Here is a 25,367-nt window from a genome sequence, read left to right on the forward strand (position 1 = left end):
CTTGTGATTTATGAAGCACTAGAAAAAGAATTGGAGCAATTGTGCAAAAAGTGCACAGCTAACAATTCCTTTTACTTTATTATTTAATAAATTAATAATAATTTTTTTTTTCTTGAACTTTTTGTCATTAGGTCAACTTGACATTGTATCGATGGCCGAGACAACTATGACACCTGAAGAAATAGAACTGGAGATGACCAAAATTCAGAGGCTTCGAGAAGTCTTGGTGAGAAGAGAATCAGAGCTCAGATTCATGTGAGTATTGTCTATAAAAATCGTATCAACCATAAGAGGGTTTCGCTAAATACCGTTAACATTCAATACATGTGCAAACATTTAGTTAAATAGCGTATCTTATAAATGTACCGACTAACAATGCTTATCTGTTATCTGATGTGTAACCTGTGACTTTTCGCCTTTCTCAGCTTTCAATGGCTGCCCCCATGGCTACACAGCAAACTGTTCATATAAACTATAGTAAAAATTCTGAAGCAAACACACCAGGTTTACCAATGCAGGTCAACAGTACATTACACTTTAATTTTTTGGTGTTACCGTTCCTTTAAAGTTCCACTATACCATTGTTATCAAAATTTATAGCTGGCAGGAGAAAAAGCATTACTAGATAAAAAATATAAATAGATGGGATGAAAGGTAAAATCAAGCACTTGACTATTGTGCTTCCAGAAGACACATTTTCTTTTCTGTACATTTTCCTTTTTCGGTCTCCTTTTATAACAATAATTTACACAAATAAGCAAAAAACAGATGGGAAATGTATGGGGTGAACCATTTGCCAAGTGCTGACAATATCAGTAGCTTAAAAGATGGTATTAAGAAGAATATATTTCCAATATTTCTTTTTATTTTAATTGTATTTTAATAGTGCCAAGCAAATGGTTGAAGAGATGCATTTTTATACCATAGTAGATGCTGAAATAATTATGAATAAAAATGATAATAATATGTAATAGCATTTCTGCTGCTATCCTAGGCAAAGTGACTATTGATTTTTTTTCACGTTATTTTTTCATCTTTTGTGGTTTCAAGTCTATCAGATTTTTTGCAATATTTTACTTGGAGCAGCTCTTTTCTTCTCGTCATTTTATAAAATATCTTCTATGCCTAATTTCCAGGAAACTCACGTTGTATCTTTCCCAGTCACAAATTAAAATTTTTGGTTCACAACTAAGGAAAAATATATTATAGAAATAAAGGTAAAGATTTAAAAGTGATATATAGATGAAGTAGGGCTAAGACAAATGTCATTGGATTTATTCAGCCCAGTAATATTCATAAGCACCATGACTGTGGTTTAATAGGCTAATATCAAGCACATATTAACTCCTAATGAATGCATAACACCAGTGTCAATTACTTTGATGCTGGAAACCAAAAATGACACAAGTACATCCTTCACAATTTAAAATTGCGTTCCTAGCAAATTAAACAGGCAGATATAATTACAAGGCAGACATGTTATGCTTAATATTTGCTTTGATCTAATCTTAGTGGTGAGTATATCTTCATGGTTGGAAGGCACTATTTTACCTTTTTCAATTTCATCCTCGCAGAACGGTTATATACTGCATGCACTACACTATGTATACACTAAGGCGCCGATTCACAAAGGGTCGAATACCGAGGGTTAATTGACCCTCGATATTCGACTGGGAATTAAAATCCTTCAACTTTGAATATCGAAGTTGAAGGATTTTAGCGCAAATAGTGCGATCGAACGATTGAAGGATTATTCCTTCAATCTAATGATAAAATCCTTCGAATCGAACGATTCGAAGGATTTTAATCCAACGATCGAAGGAATATCCTTCGATCAAAAAAACGTAGGAAAGCCTATGGGGACCTTCCCCATAGGCTAACATTGAGTTCGGTAGCTTTTAGATGGCGAACTAGGTGGTCGAATTTTTTTCTTAAAGAGACAGTACTTCGACTATCGAATGGTCGAATAGTCGAACGATTTTTAGTTCGAATCCTTCGATTCGAAGTCGTAGTCGTAGTCAAAGGTCGAAGTAGCCCATTCGATGGTCGAAGTAGCCCAAAAAACACTTCGAGATTCGAAGTTTTTTTACTTCGAATCCTTCACTCGAAGTTAGTGAATCGGCCCCCTAAGTATACTGCCAAAGGTGTAATAAGTCAGTGCTTTGTGCTGTTTGCTAAGAAGTTTATTTGTGCACTTCAAATCTATCTGTCTATCTATATTACAGCAAGAGATGTTATCATACTGTATAATCCACAACAGTCATTTATTTTCATATAACTGCCTGTTGTTTACATTGTTATATTACAAGCCATGAAATATCCTCTGCTGTAAAATATATCCTTATAAACAGTACTTAATGATGTCACTTATACTGAGTGCTTAGTGATGTCGCTTGGGTCACCTGAATATTTATTTACTAATTGTATGGCCAAAGGAAATGTGATGGTGTTTCATTGGACATGCCACAGCTTTATACATTTCCAATTAGATACACCAACTTTTTCGTGTTTATTGTATGTAAAATTAACAATACATGGTTAAAATAGTAGCCGAAATTGGACAAGTATGGGATCCATTACTGGAAGCTCCAAATTATGGTAAGCCCATCTCCCATAGACTGCATTTTATCCAAAAAAACATATATTTATAAACTATTTGCTTTTTCCTCTGTAATAATAAAACAATACATTGTACTTGATCCCAACTAAGATATTATTAATCTTTATTGGAAGCAAAACCAGCCTATTTGGGTTTATTTAATGCTTACATGATTTTCTAGTAGACTTAAGGTATAAAGATCCAAATTACAGAAAGATTAGTTATCCAAGCATTCAGGCCCCATACCTGTAGTATGACAATTCTGTCAGTTGTTGGGGAACATCCTCTAAAAACTGACAGATACAAAGGTAACAGGGAGGCTAACACAGAGTCAGTATGACTGTATGAGGAATAAAGGAAAATAAATTTGTCAGGAGGAAATACATATGAGAAAATACATTTTTAGAAAGAAAGGAGTAAAGGAGAAGTGTAACAGAAGGATACAAACAGTTCTAAAACTGGAAAAAGAGAGAGCCGGGTCCAGTCTTGGCAGAAGAGGCAGTAGAGAGGTGCACAGTTGCACACTGTTTCTAAATTCCCTTGATTGCATCCCATACCACCCACATGCATGCTACTGGACCCATACACCCTGTATGGAAAAGGATTGCTCCTGTACCATGCTAACAGAGCGAGGGACTTGTGATTATAGTATATTGCAAAGGAGCGGAAGAAAAGCAAGTGGTACCATATGCCGAAGGTACCAAAGGCCCAGGCCTGACATTTAAGGGACCCCAGGAAAGATTAGGGCAGCACACCAAAACAATGGCCTAGAAAGAGTGAGATTTATGGTGGTGCTGAAAGCAGCGAGGAACAGAAGAGAAATGAAATAGGAGTAGGGCAAAGAGCTAAAGATTAAACAAGAAATAATCAGAACTTTGGGACACATGCAGGTCCAAGGAATACATACTCACATACATGGATACACACTAGTGATGTGCGGGCCGACCCGAAACCCACTGGACCTTCGGGTTTACCCGGGGGTCGGGCAGGTTCAGGTCGACACCTGCACAAAATATCCGGGTCGAACTCTTCTCCAGCTCTCCCCACCCGTGACCTAGTACTGCGCCAGAATTTATAGACTTCCGCCTGCCAGCCCCGCCTCTTTTGTGATCTCACTGCAGGGCGGGGCAGCGCGGGTCTATAAATAGAAGGCAGGAGCGAGCCGGGTGCGGTTTGGGAGGGGTTAGGGTCGGATAAATTCTCGACCCGCACATCACTAATACACACTTATATACATACATATTCATATGCACACATAATGCAAAAAAAAATCTCTCACCTTACAGTGCAATATATCCCCTATATAAGATGATTTCCCCTCTCTCTGCAGAACCACTGGGCCTCTGTTCACAGCTCCCTTTCCTGCACAACACTTGATGCCTTCAACATGGGAAATATGATAGCTTTCCTCTAATAGCACCAGCCTCCCTGCTGTGAAACACACTGAGACCTGCAAGCATTAATGCATTGTTTCTATTTAGGTTTGCAACTACTGCAATGCCCATTGAGTTTCCCCTGGAAACAAGTGGTGCCAGTGTAGATGAAACCAACAGTTGCTTCTTATAGAACAGTCACACTGCACACCATTCCCCATGACTTTGCTTTCCTTTATCAGATTTTCAGCTTACAGTTGCCCATTACTGTGTCTGCTGCATTGTTTTGTTTAACACAGACGGTAAAAATGGATGACAGTTGATTATTCCGGACTTCACCTGCTTATTTATAACATGCCGGCGGGAAAATAATAAAATTGTCATGCTTTGCCAATTCTCATTAGCATCTAAAATAAAAGATAAAGCAGAAGGAATGTCTTTCCCAGGTACCCCTTATTTAGAGCAGGCTGATGTTGGCTGCATATGAATTCATCTCATCGGCTGAATTATGATTATTAAATTCACTTGATATTAAATAATTCAGCCTCCTGTATTTTGTGCAAGAATGTATTAATCCTGTTTTGTATCTTTTTAACTCTTAGGGAATATACAGACTGGTATCTTTGTTTTTGTTTCTTTGGAGGTGTTTCTGAACAAACATTCAGTGTACGTTGGCTTTAGAGACTGCACACTGAATTGTAATAATGTCACCACCTTTGATCCCGCTATAAACATGACCACTATTTCAACACTATTTAAATGGCACACAAGAAATAGGATATGAGTGCAGAAATGTGTAGGTACAGGGCTCCCTATCATCTAAACTTCTGTCTCTCACTCACAATTAATATGCCCTAAAGCACAGGCAGTACCGATACTAATAAATACAATGGCAACATTCCAATCTTCTCTGCATAGCATTAGGGACACAAATGTTGCACCTAGCATTTTCCCCCACTTTGTCCACTTCATCAGACCTATTGCCATCCACCCACCCATGTTAAGAATGCAATTATAATTCTGTGTATAGGTCATGTGGTTGTTGTGCATGAAATGGAGATACAATGCACTACAGCAACGAAAAGGCATGCTGCTCAGACAGTATTATTTATGGTTTCCACCTGTTTGCTTGTGGAGAAAATAGCAATAATACTCAATACCACCAATGCATGTTGTAATGGAAGTCAATGGCATCAGTCTGTTTATAACACAATGAGTTTTGGTTGAATGAGTAGTAGCCAGGTGAATTCTAGACTATAACAAAGGTCTCTGGTGCAGACAGGGCCCTATATTCCATAAGGCACTTGAGGGCAGGTGCTTAGGGTGGCAGGGTCCAGGGGTGGCACAGTACGGAGTTTCTTTTTTTTTGTGTGGACTGCCCCGAATTTATGGCTAAAACCAGTGGTAAACTGAGGGGGGTGGGGTTCCAGCTAGTGTGCATGTTTGTTTGTATAGGTACATGCCCCTGCATGAAATCAGACAACTACCCATCAGCCAATTGAATTGAAAACAAAAAGGCACCGGCAACATCGCTACTCCCTCATTCAGGACTTGACTGACAGACTAGAAGGCAGAATGAATGTTTTTGCTGCAGATTCCCCCTCTTTCCCCCACCCCTCCCAAACTATTAGTGCATGAAGAATGCAGGCTGGTAAGCATACCAATCCCCTTTATTACACTGCCTAGGGGTGGTGCCTAGTTGTCTGTACTCAGTTCAGTTCACTTCCAATATTCTTGCAGTTTGCTGGCTGGTTCTCCTCCTTTATCCACCTGTGACCTTTAACGCTTTCCTTGCAATAACTAGTAAAAATTGCCACTGTGCCATCCTGCTATTAGTTATGGGGGTATTTATACATGAAATTGCCACTGTGCCATTCTGCTATGAATTCCACGTGTATATCTATATATGAAATAGTCTCTGTGCCATCCTGCTATGAGTTCTGGGGGTATTTATACATAAAATTGCCTCTGTGCCATCCTGCTATGAGTTCTGGGGGTATTTATACATAAAATTGCCTCTGTGCCATCCTGATTTGAGTTCTGGGGTTATATATATATATATATATATATCTATATATATATACGTGAAATTGCCTCTGTGACATCCTGATATGAGTTCTGGGGCTATTTATATGTGAAATTGCCTCTGTGCCATAATGCTATGAGTTCTGCTGTATTTATATGTGAAATTGTCTCTGTGCCATCCTGCTATGAGTTCTGGTGTATTTAAATGTGAAATCATCTCTGTGTCATCCTGCTATGAGTTCTGGGGATAGCAATATGTGAAATTGCCTCTGTGCCATCCTGCTAAGAGTTCTGGGGGTATTTATACATAAAATTGCCTCTGTGCCATCCTGATTTGCGTTCTGGGGGTATATATATATATGTGAAATTGCCTCTGTGCCATCCTGAAACGAGTTCTGCGGCTATTTATATGTGAAATTGACTGTGTGCCATCCTGATATTAGTTCTTGGTATATTTATATGTGGAATTGCCTGTGTTCATTTATATATTTATATATTTTATGAGGGTGTATCTGATAAATGGGGATTGGTTTGTTGGGGGCATGTCTCCCAAAGTTGGTGTGGCCTAAAAAATTGCAGCAGCATGTGGACAAGCGACAATTCTTCCCTTTCACATTTTCATTCTCAAAATTGGATGATCTGACTGTAGGTTCATAGCCAAAATATTGTCAAATCTGGGGGGGTGTAGGGGCATCATCAATCAAGAGTGCCTAGTGCAGCAGAAACTGTAAATACAGCCTAGGGTACAGGAATAGGACCCCTTATCAGGACACCCTATATCCACAAAAGAATGGAGATTTAATTTACACAAAAATCCCTTATCTAGAAAACCAGCTCTAAAGCATTCTGTATAATATATCCTATACCTATACTTTAGAAACCTATTCTGGATGGAATTAATTGGGCTGCATACTTTTGTGTCATCTGCAAACACTTATTCATTACTTACAATACCCTCATTAATGAACAAGTTCTATAAAAATGGATCCAATACCGAGCCCTCAGGGACCCCACTAAGAACCTTACTCCAAGTAGAGAATGTACCATTAACAACCACCCTCTGTACCTGATCCTGCAGCCAGTTTCCTATTTATGTGCAAATTACTTCATTAAGCCCCGCAGCCCTTAGTTTAGAAAGCAGTTGTTTGTGGGGCACAGTATCAAACATTTTGGCAAAATCCAAATAGATCACATCTACTGCTCCCCCGCTGTCCAGAAACGTACTTACCTCATCATGAAAAGCAATCAAAATTGTCTGACATGACCTATCCTTCATAAAGCCAAGCTTTTAATTTCAAAATCCTGCTTGCCAACATAATTAGCACCTTTGCTCATGCTACAGTGTGTTCCCTGCTGTGTGTTATTACATTTACATTAAATATTGGGAGCCAAAAGTATCTCTTGTTCGTATCTGCTTTTTAACATGTCAGATTTATGTGATCCCTTGACTTCTTTTATATTTAGCTTTGGCTTTTTTTTATAAAATACGTCTCTTTGAAATGGTCACTTCCATATCTCTTTGCCTTGTAAAATGTTATTACTCTTATTATTGTTTTAACTGTTCCATTAATGTTCTAAATACATTTTTTAAAAGTATTTTTCAGTGTTGGAAACATTTATAAATGTTTAGGCAGCTACAGAGTCAGACTGGAGCCTTGGGGCCCACCGTGGCTGCTAAAAGAAGGGCCCTCCTGGCAGTCCCCAGGCCCATTGTCCCCAGAGTGCTCATGCGCAAATGCTGTGGCATCGCAGGTTGTGGTCTTTGTAGGGCAGCTGGGGGAGCAGGTCCTACCCTGGGCAGCTAAGTAATCTATCATGGGAGTATGTCGTTTTACAAAAGATGGTAATGAATGGTCAGGGAAAAGATTATTTATAAGGAAGTCTGGGCAACCATGGTAGTTCCCTAAATTCTAAAAGTCACATATTTATTTATTGGGGAAGGCACAACTTATAACACAACTGGTGATTTTAATAAGAAAAACACCTAATTTGATACCAGATATTTCTGTAGAATTCAATGGAGTTTTCAGGTGATAAATCATAAGATATGGTTTCTCAGTGAACTGAAGCTGGCTCAGAATTTACAGCAAAGTGTGAGTGCAGTTGTCTTGTGAGCGCAACGCTGCTGGAATTCTAGGAAGAACTGTACTTTGTTCACTGTTTTTAATGATATAAACGAGTCCTAATGAATACTGAAATTCTCACGCACGAGTTAAGTGAACCCTTGTGAGTCATTGAAACACCTGCCATACGTGTAATTTCATTAGCAATGTAACATTTCTGGTGAGAGAAATTTCTGCTGTTGACCTATAGAGTAGGCATAAGACACAGATTTCGCCCCCACACCTCCTGAGTTCACTTCTTCCTTGCAAAGTAACATGTATTTTGTTCTCCTGTCTGGCAACAGTTTCTCTGTATCACTTAAAAGCCTTAAAGGGGCTACCCACACATTTTTCTTTGGAATGAAGGAAATATATATTTTAAACAACTTATGCATGAAATATACAAATATGAATTATATATGGATTATAAATCTTACATGGCGTTTAAGTGCTGCTGAGTCTTGGGACTGGCGATGGTAAAGTGAAGTGGAGATGAGAAGAAATTCTATCATGAATTAGGAACTACAAGAACCGCTACTCATGTTGTCATTTCAAGTTGACACTTATTTTTCCCTCCTGAATGTGTGTTCGGAAGCAGTAGTGTAATGCATACCTGGAGACCAGTGTGTCTTCCTAACTCTTGACACGCTGGTCCTTGTTACGTCTAAGCCAGCACTTGTACACCAAACCCTTTTGGTGCGTTTTTTGATTTAAATCCCAGGAGTATCTAGATACCTTGATAACCAAGCTTTCTGTAGACTTGCTGTTGTGTTGACTTACTGATTATTGACTCTGTGCTTGTATTTGACTTTTCTTTCTTGCCAACTGCCCTGACATCTTGCTTGACCTTGACCATGATCCTGTCTCACCCTTCTTTGACCATGAATCACTTCCCACCATGAAAGAGAAAATGTCTCTCAGTTGAGCCTCTTGAAATGCCCAGTCGCATACTATGTGTGTTCTTATTGATGTGCCCAGTAAAATAACATTTCATTTAAACTCAATCCAAACCCTTAAAATGATGTAATTTTATAACTCAGAATGCATCAGTTTAATGCAATTTCTTTATTTTTCTCAAATACAAATATAAATATGAAAATTAGGGTTCAGATTTGGTTCAGTATTTGACCAAACCCAAAAATGATGCGTTTTGGGCCCCCAACATTTGCCCCCAGTATTACTATTTGCCCTAAATCGCTAGTGCCCTACTCCAGGACAAAATCTGGAGCAGGGTCACCACCTCTATCACCTTATGTTTGATTATATATTGTACTACAAATGCTTCTGTACAAACTAACATCTTTATGATGTAACAATAGAAAAAGACTGGCTGTTGGAAGCTTAATGATGCTGGACATATTGTTGGCCCAGTGTGGATGGTGACTGGTGTGTAATTTTCTTCTAGGTTTGGGGCAAGAAGTTAAAATGTGTTGCTGCTGACGGGGATTCCTTCCTAGACCCAAAATGGCAACTCTACCAGTTCCTGAATCAACTTAATGCTAAAAATCTAATTTCAGTAGCCTTGTATTTTCTCACTTGCTAAAAATCCATTAACCCCTTTCTTGAAGCTATCTAATGAATCTGCCAATATAACTGATTCAGGGTGAGAATTATCAGCTCTCACTGTAAAAAAACCCTTTCTGAATATTAAGAACCTCCTTTCTTCTAATCAGAATGGGTGCCCTTGAATCTGCTGAAAGGCCCTACTGGTAAATAAATCATCAGAGAGAGTATTATATAATCCCCTTATATATTTATACATAGTTATCATATCACCCCTTAAGCGTCTTATCTCCTGCAAGAAAAACACCAACTTGGACAGAATTTCCTCATAACGGAGAATTTGCATAACTGTTATTATCTTAGTTGCCCTTCTCTGAACCTTCTCTAATTCAATAATATCACATTTTAGCACTGGAGACCAAAATAATAAGCAAATAATTCTGTTGCTCTTAATTTCCTTTTTTCTTAGCAATAATAAAACAGTACCTTGTACTTGATCCTACCTAAGCTGCATAAATCCACATTGGTGGCAAAAACAACCTATTTTTTTGATGTTTCTAATAGATTTAAGTTGTTGATTCAAATTACATAGAGACACCATTTGTTATAATTATTATGACATATTTATAAAGCGATTCCATATTGTACATGAATCGGTGTACTGTACAGAATGAACATACAGTTATATACAAAGAAACAGCCAAATAATAGAATCCATAGCTATTTTAAGTATGTATTAAATATACGTAAATCCTTATTACAGTTCATTAACAATGAGTGTCCTTTTAAAGTATTTAATTTCAGAGTTGACCCTATTCTCTGGCTTTACTTTCTACCTTTAATCTTTGCTTGATGAATGACTCTCTTAGTATGGTACATGCTGTGCTTTCTCCTTTGTCTAGCAACACACATTGTTTTTGTGTAGCGTGTGTACTTCATGTGTACAGTTGACATGTTGTGGTCTGTGAATAGTACTTGGAGGCATCTGTAGGTCTTTCAGGTGCAGACCTGGCCTCATTTCTGGTTCTTGTTATTGCCTCTGAACTTCTGAAATTTCTTTTGAATCATTTCTGTTTTGAACAGCTCCACTTCAGGAGTCCAACATCAAAAGCCTCACATGTGCCCTCATCTTTCTGTACACTTTCCCTCCTGTGTCATTCTGCTAGAGTTTTTTTAACTAGAGGTTACATAGCAACACAGTCAGTGAGGTTTAACAAGGTTGAAAGCAAATTATAAATCTATAAGCCATACAATTCAACCACTATAAAGTAGTTGAGCTGAAGCAGATGAATGCAAACATTCCGAACAGGACGGCTGTTACCCAAGTCTTATTGGGAGTGGAATCCAAAATTTTGAATCTGATAATTCACTGAATGAACCCTTAGCATGCTTTGGGTATAAACAAAAGAGTAAGAGCAATAGAGCATAACAAGGGAATGGAATAAAAGTCGGCAACGGAATAACTATCTGCAAAGCGAACATTTATGCCTTTGCGCAAAAAAATTGCCTTTGCGTGAATTTAGGGGGTTATTTATCAAGGTCCGAATATCCGAACCTTGAATAATTTGTGGTTTTCGATGGAAAAAAAAAACTACGAATTTTTTGAGATTTCTTAAAGTTCAAATCGAAACCCTGGCATCTAAAAGCTCTCGAGGTACTGTCAATGGAGAAGGTCCCAGTGTCTGCGCTTATGTCAGTACCAATATCCGATGAGTTCTCATTTTTTTCGCAAAGCTTCGAACAATTTGGAGTTTTGGGGGAAAGCGCTGAAGTTTGCCTGACCCTATTTTTCGGGATTTTTTTCTTCATAAATAAGGTCCATTTGGGCAATAGGAGTTGCTCGGAACTTAGAAATGCTGAGATAAATTCGGACCTTGATTAATAACTGCCTTAATGTAGCTTGATCGAACCCTGAAAGTGGAAGAAGGTTTGAGGATGTTATAGTCTGCGCAAGTGCGCAGTGTGTATAATAAAACTTCTTACATATAAAAAACATATGTGTGCACCAAAGATTACGCCACCTTCAAGCACTTTAAAATACACAAAGCACAATTAAAATGTGCAATGCAATAACAGTCTAAGGAGGGGTATTACAATTTGTATTCTTATTTGTGCTAATAGTTTTTTTTCTTTTAGAATTTTATTAAATAATGGTATGTACTTGTATATTTTAGTTCTAGCCTCAGTGTAAAAGTAGAAGGCACATGGTACTCGTTATACTCTAAACTTACTCATGAATTAAATAATCACTAGATTTATACAGCTGAGCTAGGGATGAGGAAGATGTTTTTAGTGTAAAAAAAACAACTAAATGTTGCCCAAGGCATCAAGGCATCCTGCAGTAGTAGGTCAACCATTTTTGGTGACTAAAGAAGTGAAAATAATCAGAGGCCAGGAAGAGAAGGTAAATGTAGTGCAAAATAAACTCTCCCAGTCTTGGGAATACCATGCATACCATACCATGCAGATACATTTCTAACATACAAACAAGAGAGGCACAACAGTGTCATCTACTGGAAGCAGTCCATACTAATGATATAGCATACTGTAATTGTATAGCATTGTGTAATATGCCCCTGAAGTATGTAAAATACCTGTACCAAAAGTAGTAGCAGCTATGAGACCTTATTTTACCCAACAACTGGTCAGATTTAACAGGTGTTGCGCGTCTCTTTTCCCATGCCTGAAAGAAACCACCGTGCATACTCTTGTACAGATGATTGGCTGTGACGCAACACTATCAACCATTTAGTATATAAAAATATACTACTATTTTGACATCTTATTAAATCCTACACCATAAATAAAGAAATAAAAATGACTACACATTTCTACACAATATACTGCTAAATGTATTATTTTTTTTTTTACTATATTTTAAAACCTGTAATTCATAATTCTGGCACCATTCTGTCACATTTTCCTCTCTGCATAATAAAGGAAAATGTGATTCTAAGCGACTTGCCAATATTAAAAAGTTTGAAATGGTTTACTATCAGGGTGGGTATCCCCTAATATCACAGCAAAACAATGCTTTTCCAAAAAAAAAGCAAGCAAAAATAGTTGCTAATACAAGAACATCTATTAGGACAAATGTCCCATGTCCTAATAAATGTTTTTGTATTTTCAACAATTTTTTTTAACTGAGCTGTGAACCCCCTTCGCTTATACTCATTTACTTTTCTAGTTGGACTGTTGTCGGTTAGTGCCCCTACTAATTTTTTCTGGCAGACTGCACAACATTTTTATATTTTGCATTTATCCCAATTAATAAGCTCATATGATTTAAGGGTAATATAGAGAAGTGGATATCTAGTCAACTTCAAAACACCTATTGCAGCATGAGTAGATGTTATATCCCTGCACAGTATGTTTATATTTTCAATTGTACCCAAATATATCTTAATGGTGGTGTGTACAGTTTATGAGCTGCTATCATTAAGGACTGTCCAAAAAGCAACATTATGAAACAGCTCAGTTCCGCTTCACCGATGGCAATTAAATAAGTAACTTGTATATTGTCCTTTAACCTCATCATCAGGAATGGGCTTACAGCAAAGCAGATTTGCAGTTCCTTAATTGGAAACTGTGTGAATAATATAATTTATCATTTGTGTTGTTTTTAACTCTTTGCAAGGATTAAATGTTCTTGGTTGATATATTAATTATCTTTGTATAATGGGTATGGCTATATTGGTGGGGCAGCTTAGTCACCACCAAGTACAAAGTACTGTTTTATTATTACAGAGAAAAAGGAAATCATTTCTTAAAAATTAGAATTATTTGATTAAAATGGATTCTATGGGAGATGGCCTTCCAATAAGTTTGAGCTTTCTGGATAATGGGCTTCCAGATAAGGGATCCCATACCTGTAAATCATGTAATTGTCTTTTTAATATGCAATTAGTGCTAAGTATAGCCTATTTAGAAGCAATTATCAATTACATTTTCTAAGGCAATATGTGGAGTTTGTGTTGTTAGAAAAAATCATGATTAAACCTGTGGACCATTTGTTTTTACATTCACAGGGGTTTTCTTTTTGCTCTTAAACACTAGCATATTTATGAAATACTGTATATACTCGAGTATAACCCGAGTTTTTCAGCACCCAAAATGTGCTGAAAAAGTGTACCTCGGCTTATACTCGAGTCAATGTGCAGAATCACCCAAACCGCTAACACTACATCTCGCTTTCCGGCTCACAAACTGCCCTCTGCCCGTCATTTATATGAACTCCTCACCCTCAGCCAGCAGCGCTGTGCACACTGATATAAACACGATCAGAATGGTATCAGCAAACATACTGGTAGTACTCATCTTGCGGGCACCACTAGCTTCACAACTCCCACACAGGAAGCACAGGCCTCCGTCTATAGGAAGCGAGTCAGCATTCCGAGAGTGACGTCACGTCACCTAGCAACTGAAAGCCGGAAGTCGGGGCCAAAGGCTGGACTGGGCTTACCGGTAGTTTCGATTTGGGAGATGCTGTGATTGCGTCATGATGCTTCAAGTACTTCAAGGCTCTGTTCCGCTCATCCCCAGACCTGTCCCTACTCAAACTTTGTGTAGCACGGCTAGCAAAGTAGCAACGCAGCGGGTAAAATTACGGAATTGTGGATGGGAGAAACAGAAGGGAAGGATGACCATTAGCAGGTCCTATCTTTGGAACAGTAGGAGTTTGGCCCGGCACTGCCTTAGTTTGACAGCTGAAGGGCCCCAGATCAGGCAGAGCAAATATACAGTGTTACTGTCACTAGTGACTCAATTTTACCCTGTCACTGTCATTTACTGCATCTGCCGTCTTGCTTTACAATTCCCATTTTGGGCACAGTAGGAGTTTGCCTACTGTCATCATCTTGCCCTATTGTCTCCGCCTTGCCCTACTACCTTAAATTTCCCTGCTGTCACCATCTTTCCATTCTGTTGACACGCTGCCCTACTGTCAGCATCTTTCCTAGTGCCATCTTAACCCACTATTACCATTTTGCCCAATTGTCACCATCCTGCCTTATCACCATGACTATCTTGCCATCCTATCACCATCTTACCTGCTATACTTGCCATCTCCCATGTTTCCTGTCTTCTGTGCCTACTCTGTAGAGAGCCTCTATTCATGGATGCATGACAGCTGCTGCCTCAGTACGTACAGACATCACAACACAGTGTATACTGGAATGCACCCTTGGCTTATACTCGAGTCAATAAGGTTTCCCAGTTTTTGTAGGTAAAATTAGGTACCTTGGCTTATACTGGGGTCAGCTTATACTCAAGTATATACGGTACTTCTTATGGGTTAAATGCAATTGCTGTTATTGTAAAGATCACTTGAATTGCAGAAAATATGTCATTCATTACACATTCATTCTTTGCTTACTTGACTTTCTGCTTATGAATATAAGCTGCTACTTTTTTTTATATCCAAGGCAATCTCAGTAAACTGCCAAGAATCCTTTATTCATGTAAGAAACCTTGAGGGGAATGGGTTCATTTTGCAATGATGCAACTGAAAATTAAAAAATGCACGCTGTCTTATTATATTGCATTTATAAAACTGTTTTACATTTCCAATTGAAAGTCATTTACAAGTGTAAGTATAGTGTGCAAAGTTAATTTTTTTGGTTTATAGGGTAAATCTACAGCAGCATAACTAGTGTCCGCTGTGCCCCCTGCAAAAAAAAGTGTGTACCCCCTACATGCGGCATTTCTGGAGCACATGTGCCCCTGAGTGCTGTAGACTCCATGTCTGGTCCAGGCCCCCTTTTCCCCATGTTGCTTGTAGGAGGGGCTTCCAGACATTAAAGGGGAAGTAAACCCAACTGTTACTCACCACAGGGAACTCGATGGAAAAGTTTATTTACAGGCACCCCAGAGCCTTTTCTATAGTCAGGCACACTTTACACACATTCTTCAGACACATTCAGTTACATATATTCCAACAAATCAGTTTCCACACCTTCCTTAGGATCTTGGATTCCACGTAACCACCTAGTGGTCCGGTATATACTCCACCTGTATCCCACCACTCTCCAATATTGGCCCAATACTTTCAGGGTGATACCCCTCCACTCTTCCAGGTTAGGACACTTTTTCCATCCAAGTCCTGGCCTAAAGCCCCAGTGTCCTTTCTACCTGGTCCTAGACTACCACTGATTCCCTTACTTACGGAGTGCCCGTAGGAGACTAACTCCACTTTCCTCCTTGATGGGGCCACAACTGCCCTTACTAAATATCCTGACTATCTTGTGCACCTAGTGCTCGCTCACTTCGATCTTTCCTATGCTAACTTCCCCTATCTACCAATGTAGGTCTCCACTCACCAGCCAGGTGATGTTGCTTCGGCCACACCCTCCCATCAAGACAGCTCACCTTGGCCGGGGCACCTCCTTTTATAGCCTTCTCTGACCTCTGGTGGCCGGGGTAAAAACTACACCTAAAAATAAGACCTCTGCTGCCATCTCATGGTGATTCCCAGAAATTACATCCAACACACTTAAAGGACAAGGAAAGGCAAAAATTTTTTTTTTTTATAAGAAACCTGACTGTAATCAATGAAATTCTCCCTTCATTTACTGCTGTGGATAGGACTTGTCAGATGGTCCCTAACTGCTGAGCAGGGAAACAATCATACTTATGAACAGCAGGGGGAACCCCCGCCTTACTTAACAGCCATGCAGGATTCAAGCAGCTTTGTTTAAATGACGATCCCTAAGCAGCCCAGACCACACTGAGCATGTGCAGGGTCAGGGACAGGCAACGATGTTTAACAAAGTTACGAGATTACAGCCCCCTGTGGCCAACTTTGAAAGCATAAATCATTTGTTTGATTAGGCTTGTGGTGCAGTAAGTTAATTCTTTTGTTTAGTATACAAAATACAGCATTTCTAGCCTTATTTTATTTTAGACTTTCCTTGTCCTTTAAACATATTTACATTTTACATACATGCACATTTTGTCACACAAAAAGATTACAACATTCCTGCACATAACATTCTTCATCACTTTACACCCCCTTACATGCTGTATGGTATTTATGCAACATTCAGTATTGGCAAAACATGTCATCATCAGTGTGTCGATGACTAAAGGAGATAGAGCAGCACAGTCTGGATGATGGCATGGAGAATTCCAACAGCATTTGGATACCAATTCTCTCCCTTGAATAGAAGTGTTATGTGGTTTGGAGGATGGTAAAGTTTAATCTCCATGTTTAGCTACCTGCCGCACTTACTGTTTAATAGGACTTGGACGCTGCACACATACAGTATATATGTTTGCAAAATAAAGAAACAGGCAAAGATTTGAGCAACATCAAATGTCAGCCTGATACAATAGACATGTAGGGACCCACAGGGTTGAGCTCCCCTCTGAAAATCTCCACATGGTTAGAAATCCCCTGCTGTGGCCAGCTAAGTGTTGGACCTAAATTGGATCTGGGAGGGGGAGTGAGTCCTTTGTCCCATGTGCAGTAGGCCCTGGCACATTCCAGATTTGGACAGAAGGTGTCAATGTGGTGTAAGAAGTATAAAAAGCTGAGCTGCCATGTGCTCAGGGTCAGTCTACTTCCTATTTACTCCAGGATGGAGTGAGTCTTTTTGGCTGGGGTCCTTGCAGCAAAAGGCTGTGGAGAGAAAGCAAATGGGTAGTGATGCCCTTGGTGGGCTTGGGTATAACAGGACCCCGATAATCATTTGGAGCATGGAGGCAACAGATAGATTAAAGGAGCTGCCTGGTAATGGTTTCCCGGGAAGAGGCTGGGATGTGCTCTCACTCTGGATTGGAGTGTTGGATCGTGTGAGCAACGCTGAGGAAGACCCCGCTGCTTATGAATATCAAAACGTTAATTTCAATTTGGGAACTGCCCATTTGGATGGCCTATGTATGCTAAACAACACAAGTATGGATCAGAATAAATTGGTGATCGCTGCATAGGAAGTTAATGCATGATAAGCAGCACAGGTGTGGATTGATCCAAATAAGTGGTTGTTGCATACAAGGTCAATGCATACTAAGCAGCACCGATGTGGACGGATCTTATTATATGACTGCTGCAGAGGAGAGAAATTATTCTATATGCCAGTTTTGTAATAGCACTGTTTTACAGTTTTTATTTTGGGGGACGCCTCTCTTGTAATTATTATGCACATTTATTGCCATTTTTGCACTTCAGGGGTTTGTCAGGATGGATGGGGTTTTGAGCCTTTTTTTGAGCTATACTTATACTGTACATAACAAATGACATTCAAAGGTATGCTTTATAATTTGTGAGTGCCTGATTAGCCTCCTTTTTTTAATTTTTGTTTTATTAATTTGCAGTTAATATACATATAACATTAAGTATCACGCTAGCACATATTCCAATATATATTCCATTTTTTTGTGTGAGTTATTTACAACTTTTTTCTCAAACCTGGAATTGAAATCATTGATGTTACCTCCTATATGGAGCACTAGTCCGTACTGCAATTTTACTAGGCAGGTAGGAGTTTAACCTTTAATCGTTTTTTTAGATTTGACCTAAGTAGTCTTGGCTCAATCAAGGGCTGAAATATTTCTATAAATCAGCTTCCCATTTCTATGTTTTCGCAAACTGAAAGTGCATCTTAGTTATTTCATGTCTTGGCTGAAGAGATTTGTGTTATTTCTTTAGTGCTGCCCTGGAGGAACAATGTTCCAGAAGAGACTGAGGTTTTTTATTTTTTTAATAAGCATTTAACAAGCCAGTGAACTTCGCTGTGTATGCCAGAAAGGCTTCAGTCTCCAAAGTACTGGCCTGATTGCCCAGGCTGTCAGAGGCCCTTAAGGATTCATCGTGAGAAGCCATAGCCGGAGCCATTTGTTACTCTGCTAATGAACAAGCCAGTGTTCTGAATCCTTCTCTTCTAATAACTCCCTGGTTCCTTTAGGGATACAGAATATCAAACAAGAATGATATACATTTCAGTTGCATTACTGTGATAGTCTGAATGCGTGGAGTTGCGGATAAACTCCTGCTTCTCTGCTGCTATATGTAGGGGAAGTTGAATGCAAACTGGGTTAAATCTGATTATAACTGCAGAGCGAAGAGATGGGAATTATCATGATCACCTCAGCTTTTCAGCTTGAACGCTCTGTGCCTTTAAGCAATATGGCCTGAGTGGTTTATTTGCTTTGCTCTTTAGACAGGTTCATTAGCAGAATGCTATTCTACATGGGCACGATTCATTAAAGGGTTTTGAAAAAGCTTTCAAGCGAAATCCTTAAGGGAAATCGAAATGGAAAAAAAAAAGTATAAAATAAACAAAGTAAATGGTTAAAGATGTTTTTTTCAGTTCCTCCCAAAATAGGAGCCGTAAGCCCAACGACAACATTCAGTAAATGAGAAAGTGAACATGTGTTGCGTGAGTCATGGCTTTGTCTGTTTATCACCACGGTATTGGGTTCAGGGAACAGATCAAGTGTCAGGGAAAATCTCTAATGCTTCGTATAACTGATTGTTAACTTGCTCTAGCCCATGGGAGAATTGCTATTCTGGTTATGCCAATGGACTAAGTCAAAAGATAGCAGCACTCCCATCTTGTAAAAATAAAACCACCTTTATTATTTCATACGGCAACTCCAGCAATGTTTCGGACCATCCTGGGCCTTTTCGGACCATCCAGGTCCTTTTGTCAAGCTGTCAGCTTGAGCTGAGCCGAAACGTTCCTGGAGTTGCCGTATGAAATCGTACTTTATATTATAATACTTTGTCAGCTTGAGAAAGGACCTGGATGGTCTGAAACGTTGCTGGAGTTGCCGTATGAAATAATAAAGTCGGTTTTATTCTTACAAGATGGGAGTGCTGCTATCTTTTGACTTTGTGCTATAAGGTATGTGAAGGTGAACACATCTTTTGCGTGCACCCACTAGAAGAAAATACATTTAACGTGTGCTGGATGACTCCACTCTAATTCAATATATATATATATATATATATATATATATATATATATATATATATATATATATATATATATATTGTCCAATTTAAGTGAATGTCTATAAAGCATGCATGTAAAATAGCTTTCCTTAATGGATTAAAAAGAATATAAGTTTGGAGAGCCTGTAGGGATCATTTACAAAGTCCCCAGAAAATAAGTGCAAGAGCTTTATAAGAACAGCATAGAGCAGGCAGTGAGTACAGGGCCCCGGTGTGGGCTGCACCTGCTGATGCTGGGTAGGATTGGGAGAGGTGCCATCTACATCCTCCCCCCCCCCCCACAGTCCCTTATGAATACAACACTGCCAAATGCAGGGAGCAGTGTATTCGGGGGGAATGCAGATTTCTGTCCTCTGAAAGGAAACAGAGGAAACTGTGGCAAATGATATAACGTAGAAGGCATGGTACAAAGTGAAAAAACATGGCAGATTGCACCCGTTTTCTTTCAAGCAGCAGTAAGGCAGAAGGGCCCATATTGCATATTAGAAAATAGATACAGTTTGTATCTAGTCATTTGCAGGCCCTGGGGCAAAATGTGCATCTGGGCCCCTTCCACTGACCCACGCCCCTACACAAATTACATGCCGGTGCCTCCAGGCACCCACAATAAATCTTATAGTGGTTCTTGCAGTCCCCCACAAGGGTGAGGGCCTGGGTATAATTACACTTCCTGCACCCCTGATAGCTACATCACGGGTTTGAATATGTAAATGCCTTATAAATACTAATTGTGCAAATTATTTGCCAAGCAATGGAGGACAATAATAGAGAGCCTTAGTTATTCTGATATAGCACGTTTATCCTTATTATGAACAGAGAAGAAAGCTTATGCACGGTGCCTTCCCACCTAAGGGGAGTTGTTAATACCATGAAACATATTCAAACAGAATCAATATCATTGCACAGAACAGATGAACAGACTTTTGGAATTAGGAGGCACTTGCGGTTATTTACAAACATCTCAAAATATGTACAATACAATGCTGTATATTTAATAGCTAAATAACAACCAGTAACATTTTCATTCAGATACCAGTTACTTATATTCCTTGCATGTAAGAATATTTTCCCTTTGAAGCAGAAGCGCTGATGTTTTTAGCATCTTTTACCTGGTATTTAAAGGGAGCCCGTCACCAAAAAAATTATTCCAAATCCTATTTTATCACGTTAGTCAAGCAAACTGAACATTAATTACACTGTATAAATTATCTGAATCTTGTTTCCTTCGGTCTGGAATTCATAATTATAGCAAGCAGGCAGGAGCCAGTTTCTGCACACTGTTATTAAGACAAGTCTTGTATCATCTCAGAATCTTGTTTGTGCACCAGAATGAAGGACCCCATGTCCATCCCCATGCCCTGGCTACACAATTAAATGGTTAAGAGAACTGGGGGAATGTGGGGAGAGCAGTGACATCTAGGAAGTGCTGAATGGAAAGTGAAAGTAATTGTCTGCCCCGCCTCTATGCCTAAGGCATACAGGAGGAGCAGACAATGAATACAACAGCTATGAATGCTTTAATAAAAAAAAGAATTTGGATTTCATGCTTAATTTGAAAAGGACTTTTATTATACAGCTGTAACGGTTGGCACCCAAAACCCAGAACCGATGCCAAGCACCCTGGTCTCGGCTCGTGCTTCTGCCTGTAGCAGCCGCCTTTGGCCTCGGGAGGAGCCCTCAGCTACTCAGATGCCGCCAGGTCTTATAACGAGAGGTGCAAGGCAAGGGGTTCTGGGCAAGCAGAGGGGCACAACCGGAGAGCAAAGTCTCTGGGCAGGAGGTTGCAGTACAAGGAGTTAAACTGAATCTTAGTCAGATCAGGCCGGGTCGGGGCAGGCAGAGAACCAACGAAGTCAGGCAGGCAAGGGTCAAACCAGGAAGTCAATCAGGAGGGTACAGCAGAAGCGGTAGTCGAATAACAGGCTTGGGTCAGGATCCTGAAGTCAGAATAGTTGAAAAGCCAGGCAGGGGTCACAACAGGAAACAGGAATCAAGATTTGCTAAAAAGCTCAACGATCAAAGCACCAGGAACAAACTCCTATAACAGGCAACGATCACAAGCCCAATTGCGCCTTAAATATCATTTGAATTTCACGCCAATGCGCGCTGGCGTCATCTCTGCGCCTTTAAATCCCAAAGGAGTGAACCTCGCGCCCTAAGGAAGCGGCGCCTGTGGCGAAAAAGACTGGCGCGGTGGGCGTCCCCTCCAAGGGGGCAGCAGGCGTCCCTGCTGTCCCCCCACTAGACCACCGGGGTGAGTTTTTTTTTACAACAGCTTTTTATGTCTGGGTGGCAGGTCCACTTTAAATAAAGTGGCATCTGCTCCATTGTATTTGTTGGAAAATTCGGCAATTGATATTCGACATGTGGCTCAGAAATCCATGTAAAATCAATGTATAAGTATTTTTAAAAAATAAATATCACCCTTTATGGGCTGCATTTATAAAGATGTGATTTTAGACTTTAATTTGCATTGCCACGTTAATGCCATGGTATACTTTGCAAAATATTGGTGTCATTTGCATTTGACGTAAAAATGAATTCAGATTTTTACAAAAACCCATGTTCAAACATTTATACTGTTCAGTAGTATTATTTTGTTAAACAATTGTCATGATATAGATATAACCTTATGTGCACAAGCATATCAAGAATTCTCATTTCCTAGCCTTTAAAAGGAGACATTCATTGCTGAATAAAGGCTTTTTAAGTGAAAAATTGAAGGCGCTGTTCTATATTTATTTTCCTGGAAATGCAGATGGGAAGTGGCCATTGCAAAACGTGCGTTACATCAGATAAGATTCTATCATTGTCGTGCTGACTACTTGTATGTACAAACACACCAGTTGTACCAGTGCAGGGCAACACTGCATTATATTTCAATTACTTAAACACTTTCATTTTTTTGGTATTACTGTTCCTTTAAGGAAACCATGCATAGTCACATTCAAGCCAGCACAGACATGTCATGTATTTGTAGTGAATGTAGCCGAAACACCTGCTTGTATTGTGTTCTGTGATAAGAGCACTGACTTTATAATACACACTCCAGTGGAGAATCCTGCTCTCTTGCGCTTGTCACAACAAATCTTTCAGCTGCAGATTACTCAGGCTGCATCATCCATGAGTTGGTATTAAACAGCAGGAGAATTTTAATGATGTTGATTGCACAGCAAATTGCTTTGATCCGTTCCATCACAAGAGAAAATGTGAAAGCCTGCCTGTGTGTTGAAAAAGAAAAAAAGGTACATTGGCGCTGTTTAATCTACTGGCTTGCTGAGGTGAAGAGCCAACAGAAAGGTTCTGCTGATTTATATATGATAAATATGTATTTAGATTATATTTAGATCCTTTAAACTGTAAGCTCCTGTGAGCTGGGCTCTCTAATGCCATTTTTATTCTGTAACCCTAATTTGTTAAATTATTGTCAGCCCATGTTTGTTCTTTCTTTCATTTGAAGGGACCACACATTTTTACTTTGATATTGTTTCATGTTAGAATAATAATTTAAAGAGGTTTTTCACCTTTACATTCACTTTTAGGATGTTGTAGAGAGTGCTACTCCGAGACAATTTGTAACTGGTCTTTATTTTTTTTATTATTTGTTGTTTCTGAATTATTTAGCTTTTTGTTCTGCAGGTCTCTCTTTATGGTCCAAATTAGTCAAGCAGCCAGGCAGTGGTTTGAATGAGAGACTGGAATATGAATAGGAGAAGGCCTGAATAGAAAGATAAGTAGCAAGAACAATACAATTGTAGCCAGTACAGAGCAATCATTTTTGGTTGCAGAGGTCAGAGATCCCCATTTGAAAGATCCTATTTAAGAGTCCGAATAGAAAAGCAGAAAATTAAAAAAGATAAGACATAATAAATGGAATTGCTAAGAATTGGCCAATCTATAACATACAAAAAGATAACTTAAAGGCCACCCCTTTCAGAAAAAGACAAAACAGAAACGTGCCATTTGAGGTTGAAATTACTATGTGGATCAAAACCAGGAGCATGACAGGGCCAGTGTTACTTTGCCCATATACTTGGGATAAATATCCTAAACTTTTCTCTTGCAGCATTTCCATGTTTTTTGTAATGTTTGTCCTTGTATAAAGTAGATGCCCAGTTCTTGCTGATGAGCAGCTGCCCCACAACACAATAGTATCCAGTGTCAGACTGAAGGGTCTGTGCCCCAGACACCACCCCCCCTCTCTGGCGCCCACCCTCTGACACATCATATACCTTCTCTCCGCGATCGATAGCCGGTATGGGCCTCACCAGGTTTTATCATTATCCCACCAGCCCAGTCCATAACTGATGCTTTCTGCACCATGGACACTGATTTCTGCCTGACAACACTTTGGTGTCACATTAGAATTTGGAAGGCGCACACCCATTAGCATGCTGAGGTGCTAATCCAAGGGGGGCTGCCCAATCATAGCCTCCTGATAAGTATCATATAAATAAATATATCAATGGATTGCACACTCAGACTTATGTAAAAAAGTCAAAATTTATTGTATCATATTAATAAAAACTTACAGACATCACAGAAAAACCCGACACGTTTCTACCGCCAAAGTGGTCTTCATCAGGGGCAAAAAACTTCTCAATACAAAGAAAGATTGTGTGTAGTGATGGGTGAATTTGTGGCGTTTTGCCGGAAAATTTGCCAATTTCGCGTGAAATTTGCGAAACGGTGAAAAATTCGTGAAACGGGCGTTTTTTATGCTGGCGACCGTTTTTTTCGACGCAGAGACAAAATTTTTTGACGCCGGCGAATATTTTCGGGCGAATTTTCGCGGGCGTTTCATGAATTTATTCGCTGGCGGTGAATCACGCAAATTCACCGCGTATTTGCGCCTGGCGAATAAATTCGCCCATCACGCTGTTTAAATACCTTATGGCATGTTAGACAGGCTCCCAAACAGACGATGCTCGGCGTGTAACGTCATTTCCGCCCAATTACAGGCGAAAACAGGGAGTGTGCGCACAAAATCTTTGTTTGGAACGTATATGCCTGGATAGGTATGTTCTGCTCTTATCTTGAGATATAGATACTCCTTAAATCTACATCGGATAACCAAAGGTTTAACAAAGAATATGCCTTTTGAGGGTTGTTACATAATCTTGAAATGTGTTTTTCTTGTATATTGATTTTTGTATATTTATGTCATTTTTCTATTTTTTTTTAGTGTCTAACAGACTCATGGGACAACAGGCTTAGACTGTATCTGGGGCTCTTTAACAAGAAATGGCTTCAGAAATTTGTGATCTAATTATGCACAGTGACATGAGATATGATATATTTTTTGATGAATGTTGGCCATTAAACAGACATGATGCTCAGTATTTGTCAGTCACAACAGGGATTGTTAGATGTGTGCGAGAAATTGTTATTGAAGGTGGTTGTATCCCCCCTTTTTGTAGATCTAATGAGTTATAAGCGCTATTTTGAATATAAAATAGAATGCGCATGCGCAACAGTGAGTGGACTGCATATGCGTTCCATTCTAAGATTATGTGCGCACATTTACTATTATCGCCTATAATTGGGCGTAGATGCGCATGCGCATGATTGAGTGGAACGCATATACGTTCCAAACAAAGATTTTGTGCGCACACTCCCTGTTTTCGCCTGTAATTGGGCGGAAATGACATCACATGCCGAGCATCATCTGTTTGGGAGCCTGTCTAACATGCCATAAGGTATTTGAACTGCATGTGCACACAAAATCTTTGTGCCTTTTTGATCTCTTTTATATTGAGAAGTTTTTTGCCCCTGTTGAAGACCACTGTGGTGGTCGAAACGCGTCGGGT

At 39.4% G+C, this 25,367-nt stretch overlaps 1 protein-coding gene across 1 annotated transcript in view; it reads left to right on the forward strand.

The window, feature by feature from the left end:
* The window catches only part of bmerb1.S (bMERB domain containing 1 S homeolog), a 99,978-nt gene that overhangs the window by 66,439 nt on the left and 8,172 nt on the right, over positions 1-25,367 (forward strand). Inside the window, exon 2 of the mRNA XM_041578513.1 lies at positions 132-255. Coding sequence (XP_041434447.1) covers positions 132-255 — 124 coding nt within the window. The remainder of the gene's footprint in view (positions 1-131; positions 256-25,367) is intronic.

Source organism: Xenopus laevis, chromosome 9_10S (assembly GCF_017654675.1).
Source record: "Xenopus laevis strain J_2021 chromosome 9_10S, Xenopus_laevis_v10.1, whole genome shotgun sequence".
NCBI classification, from domain to species: Eukaryota; Metazoa; Chordata; class Amphibia; order Anura; family Pipidae; genus Xenopus; species Xenopus laevis.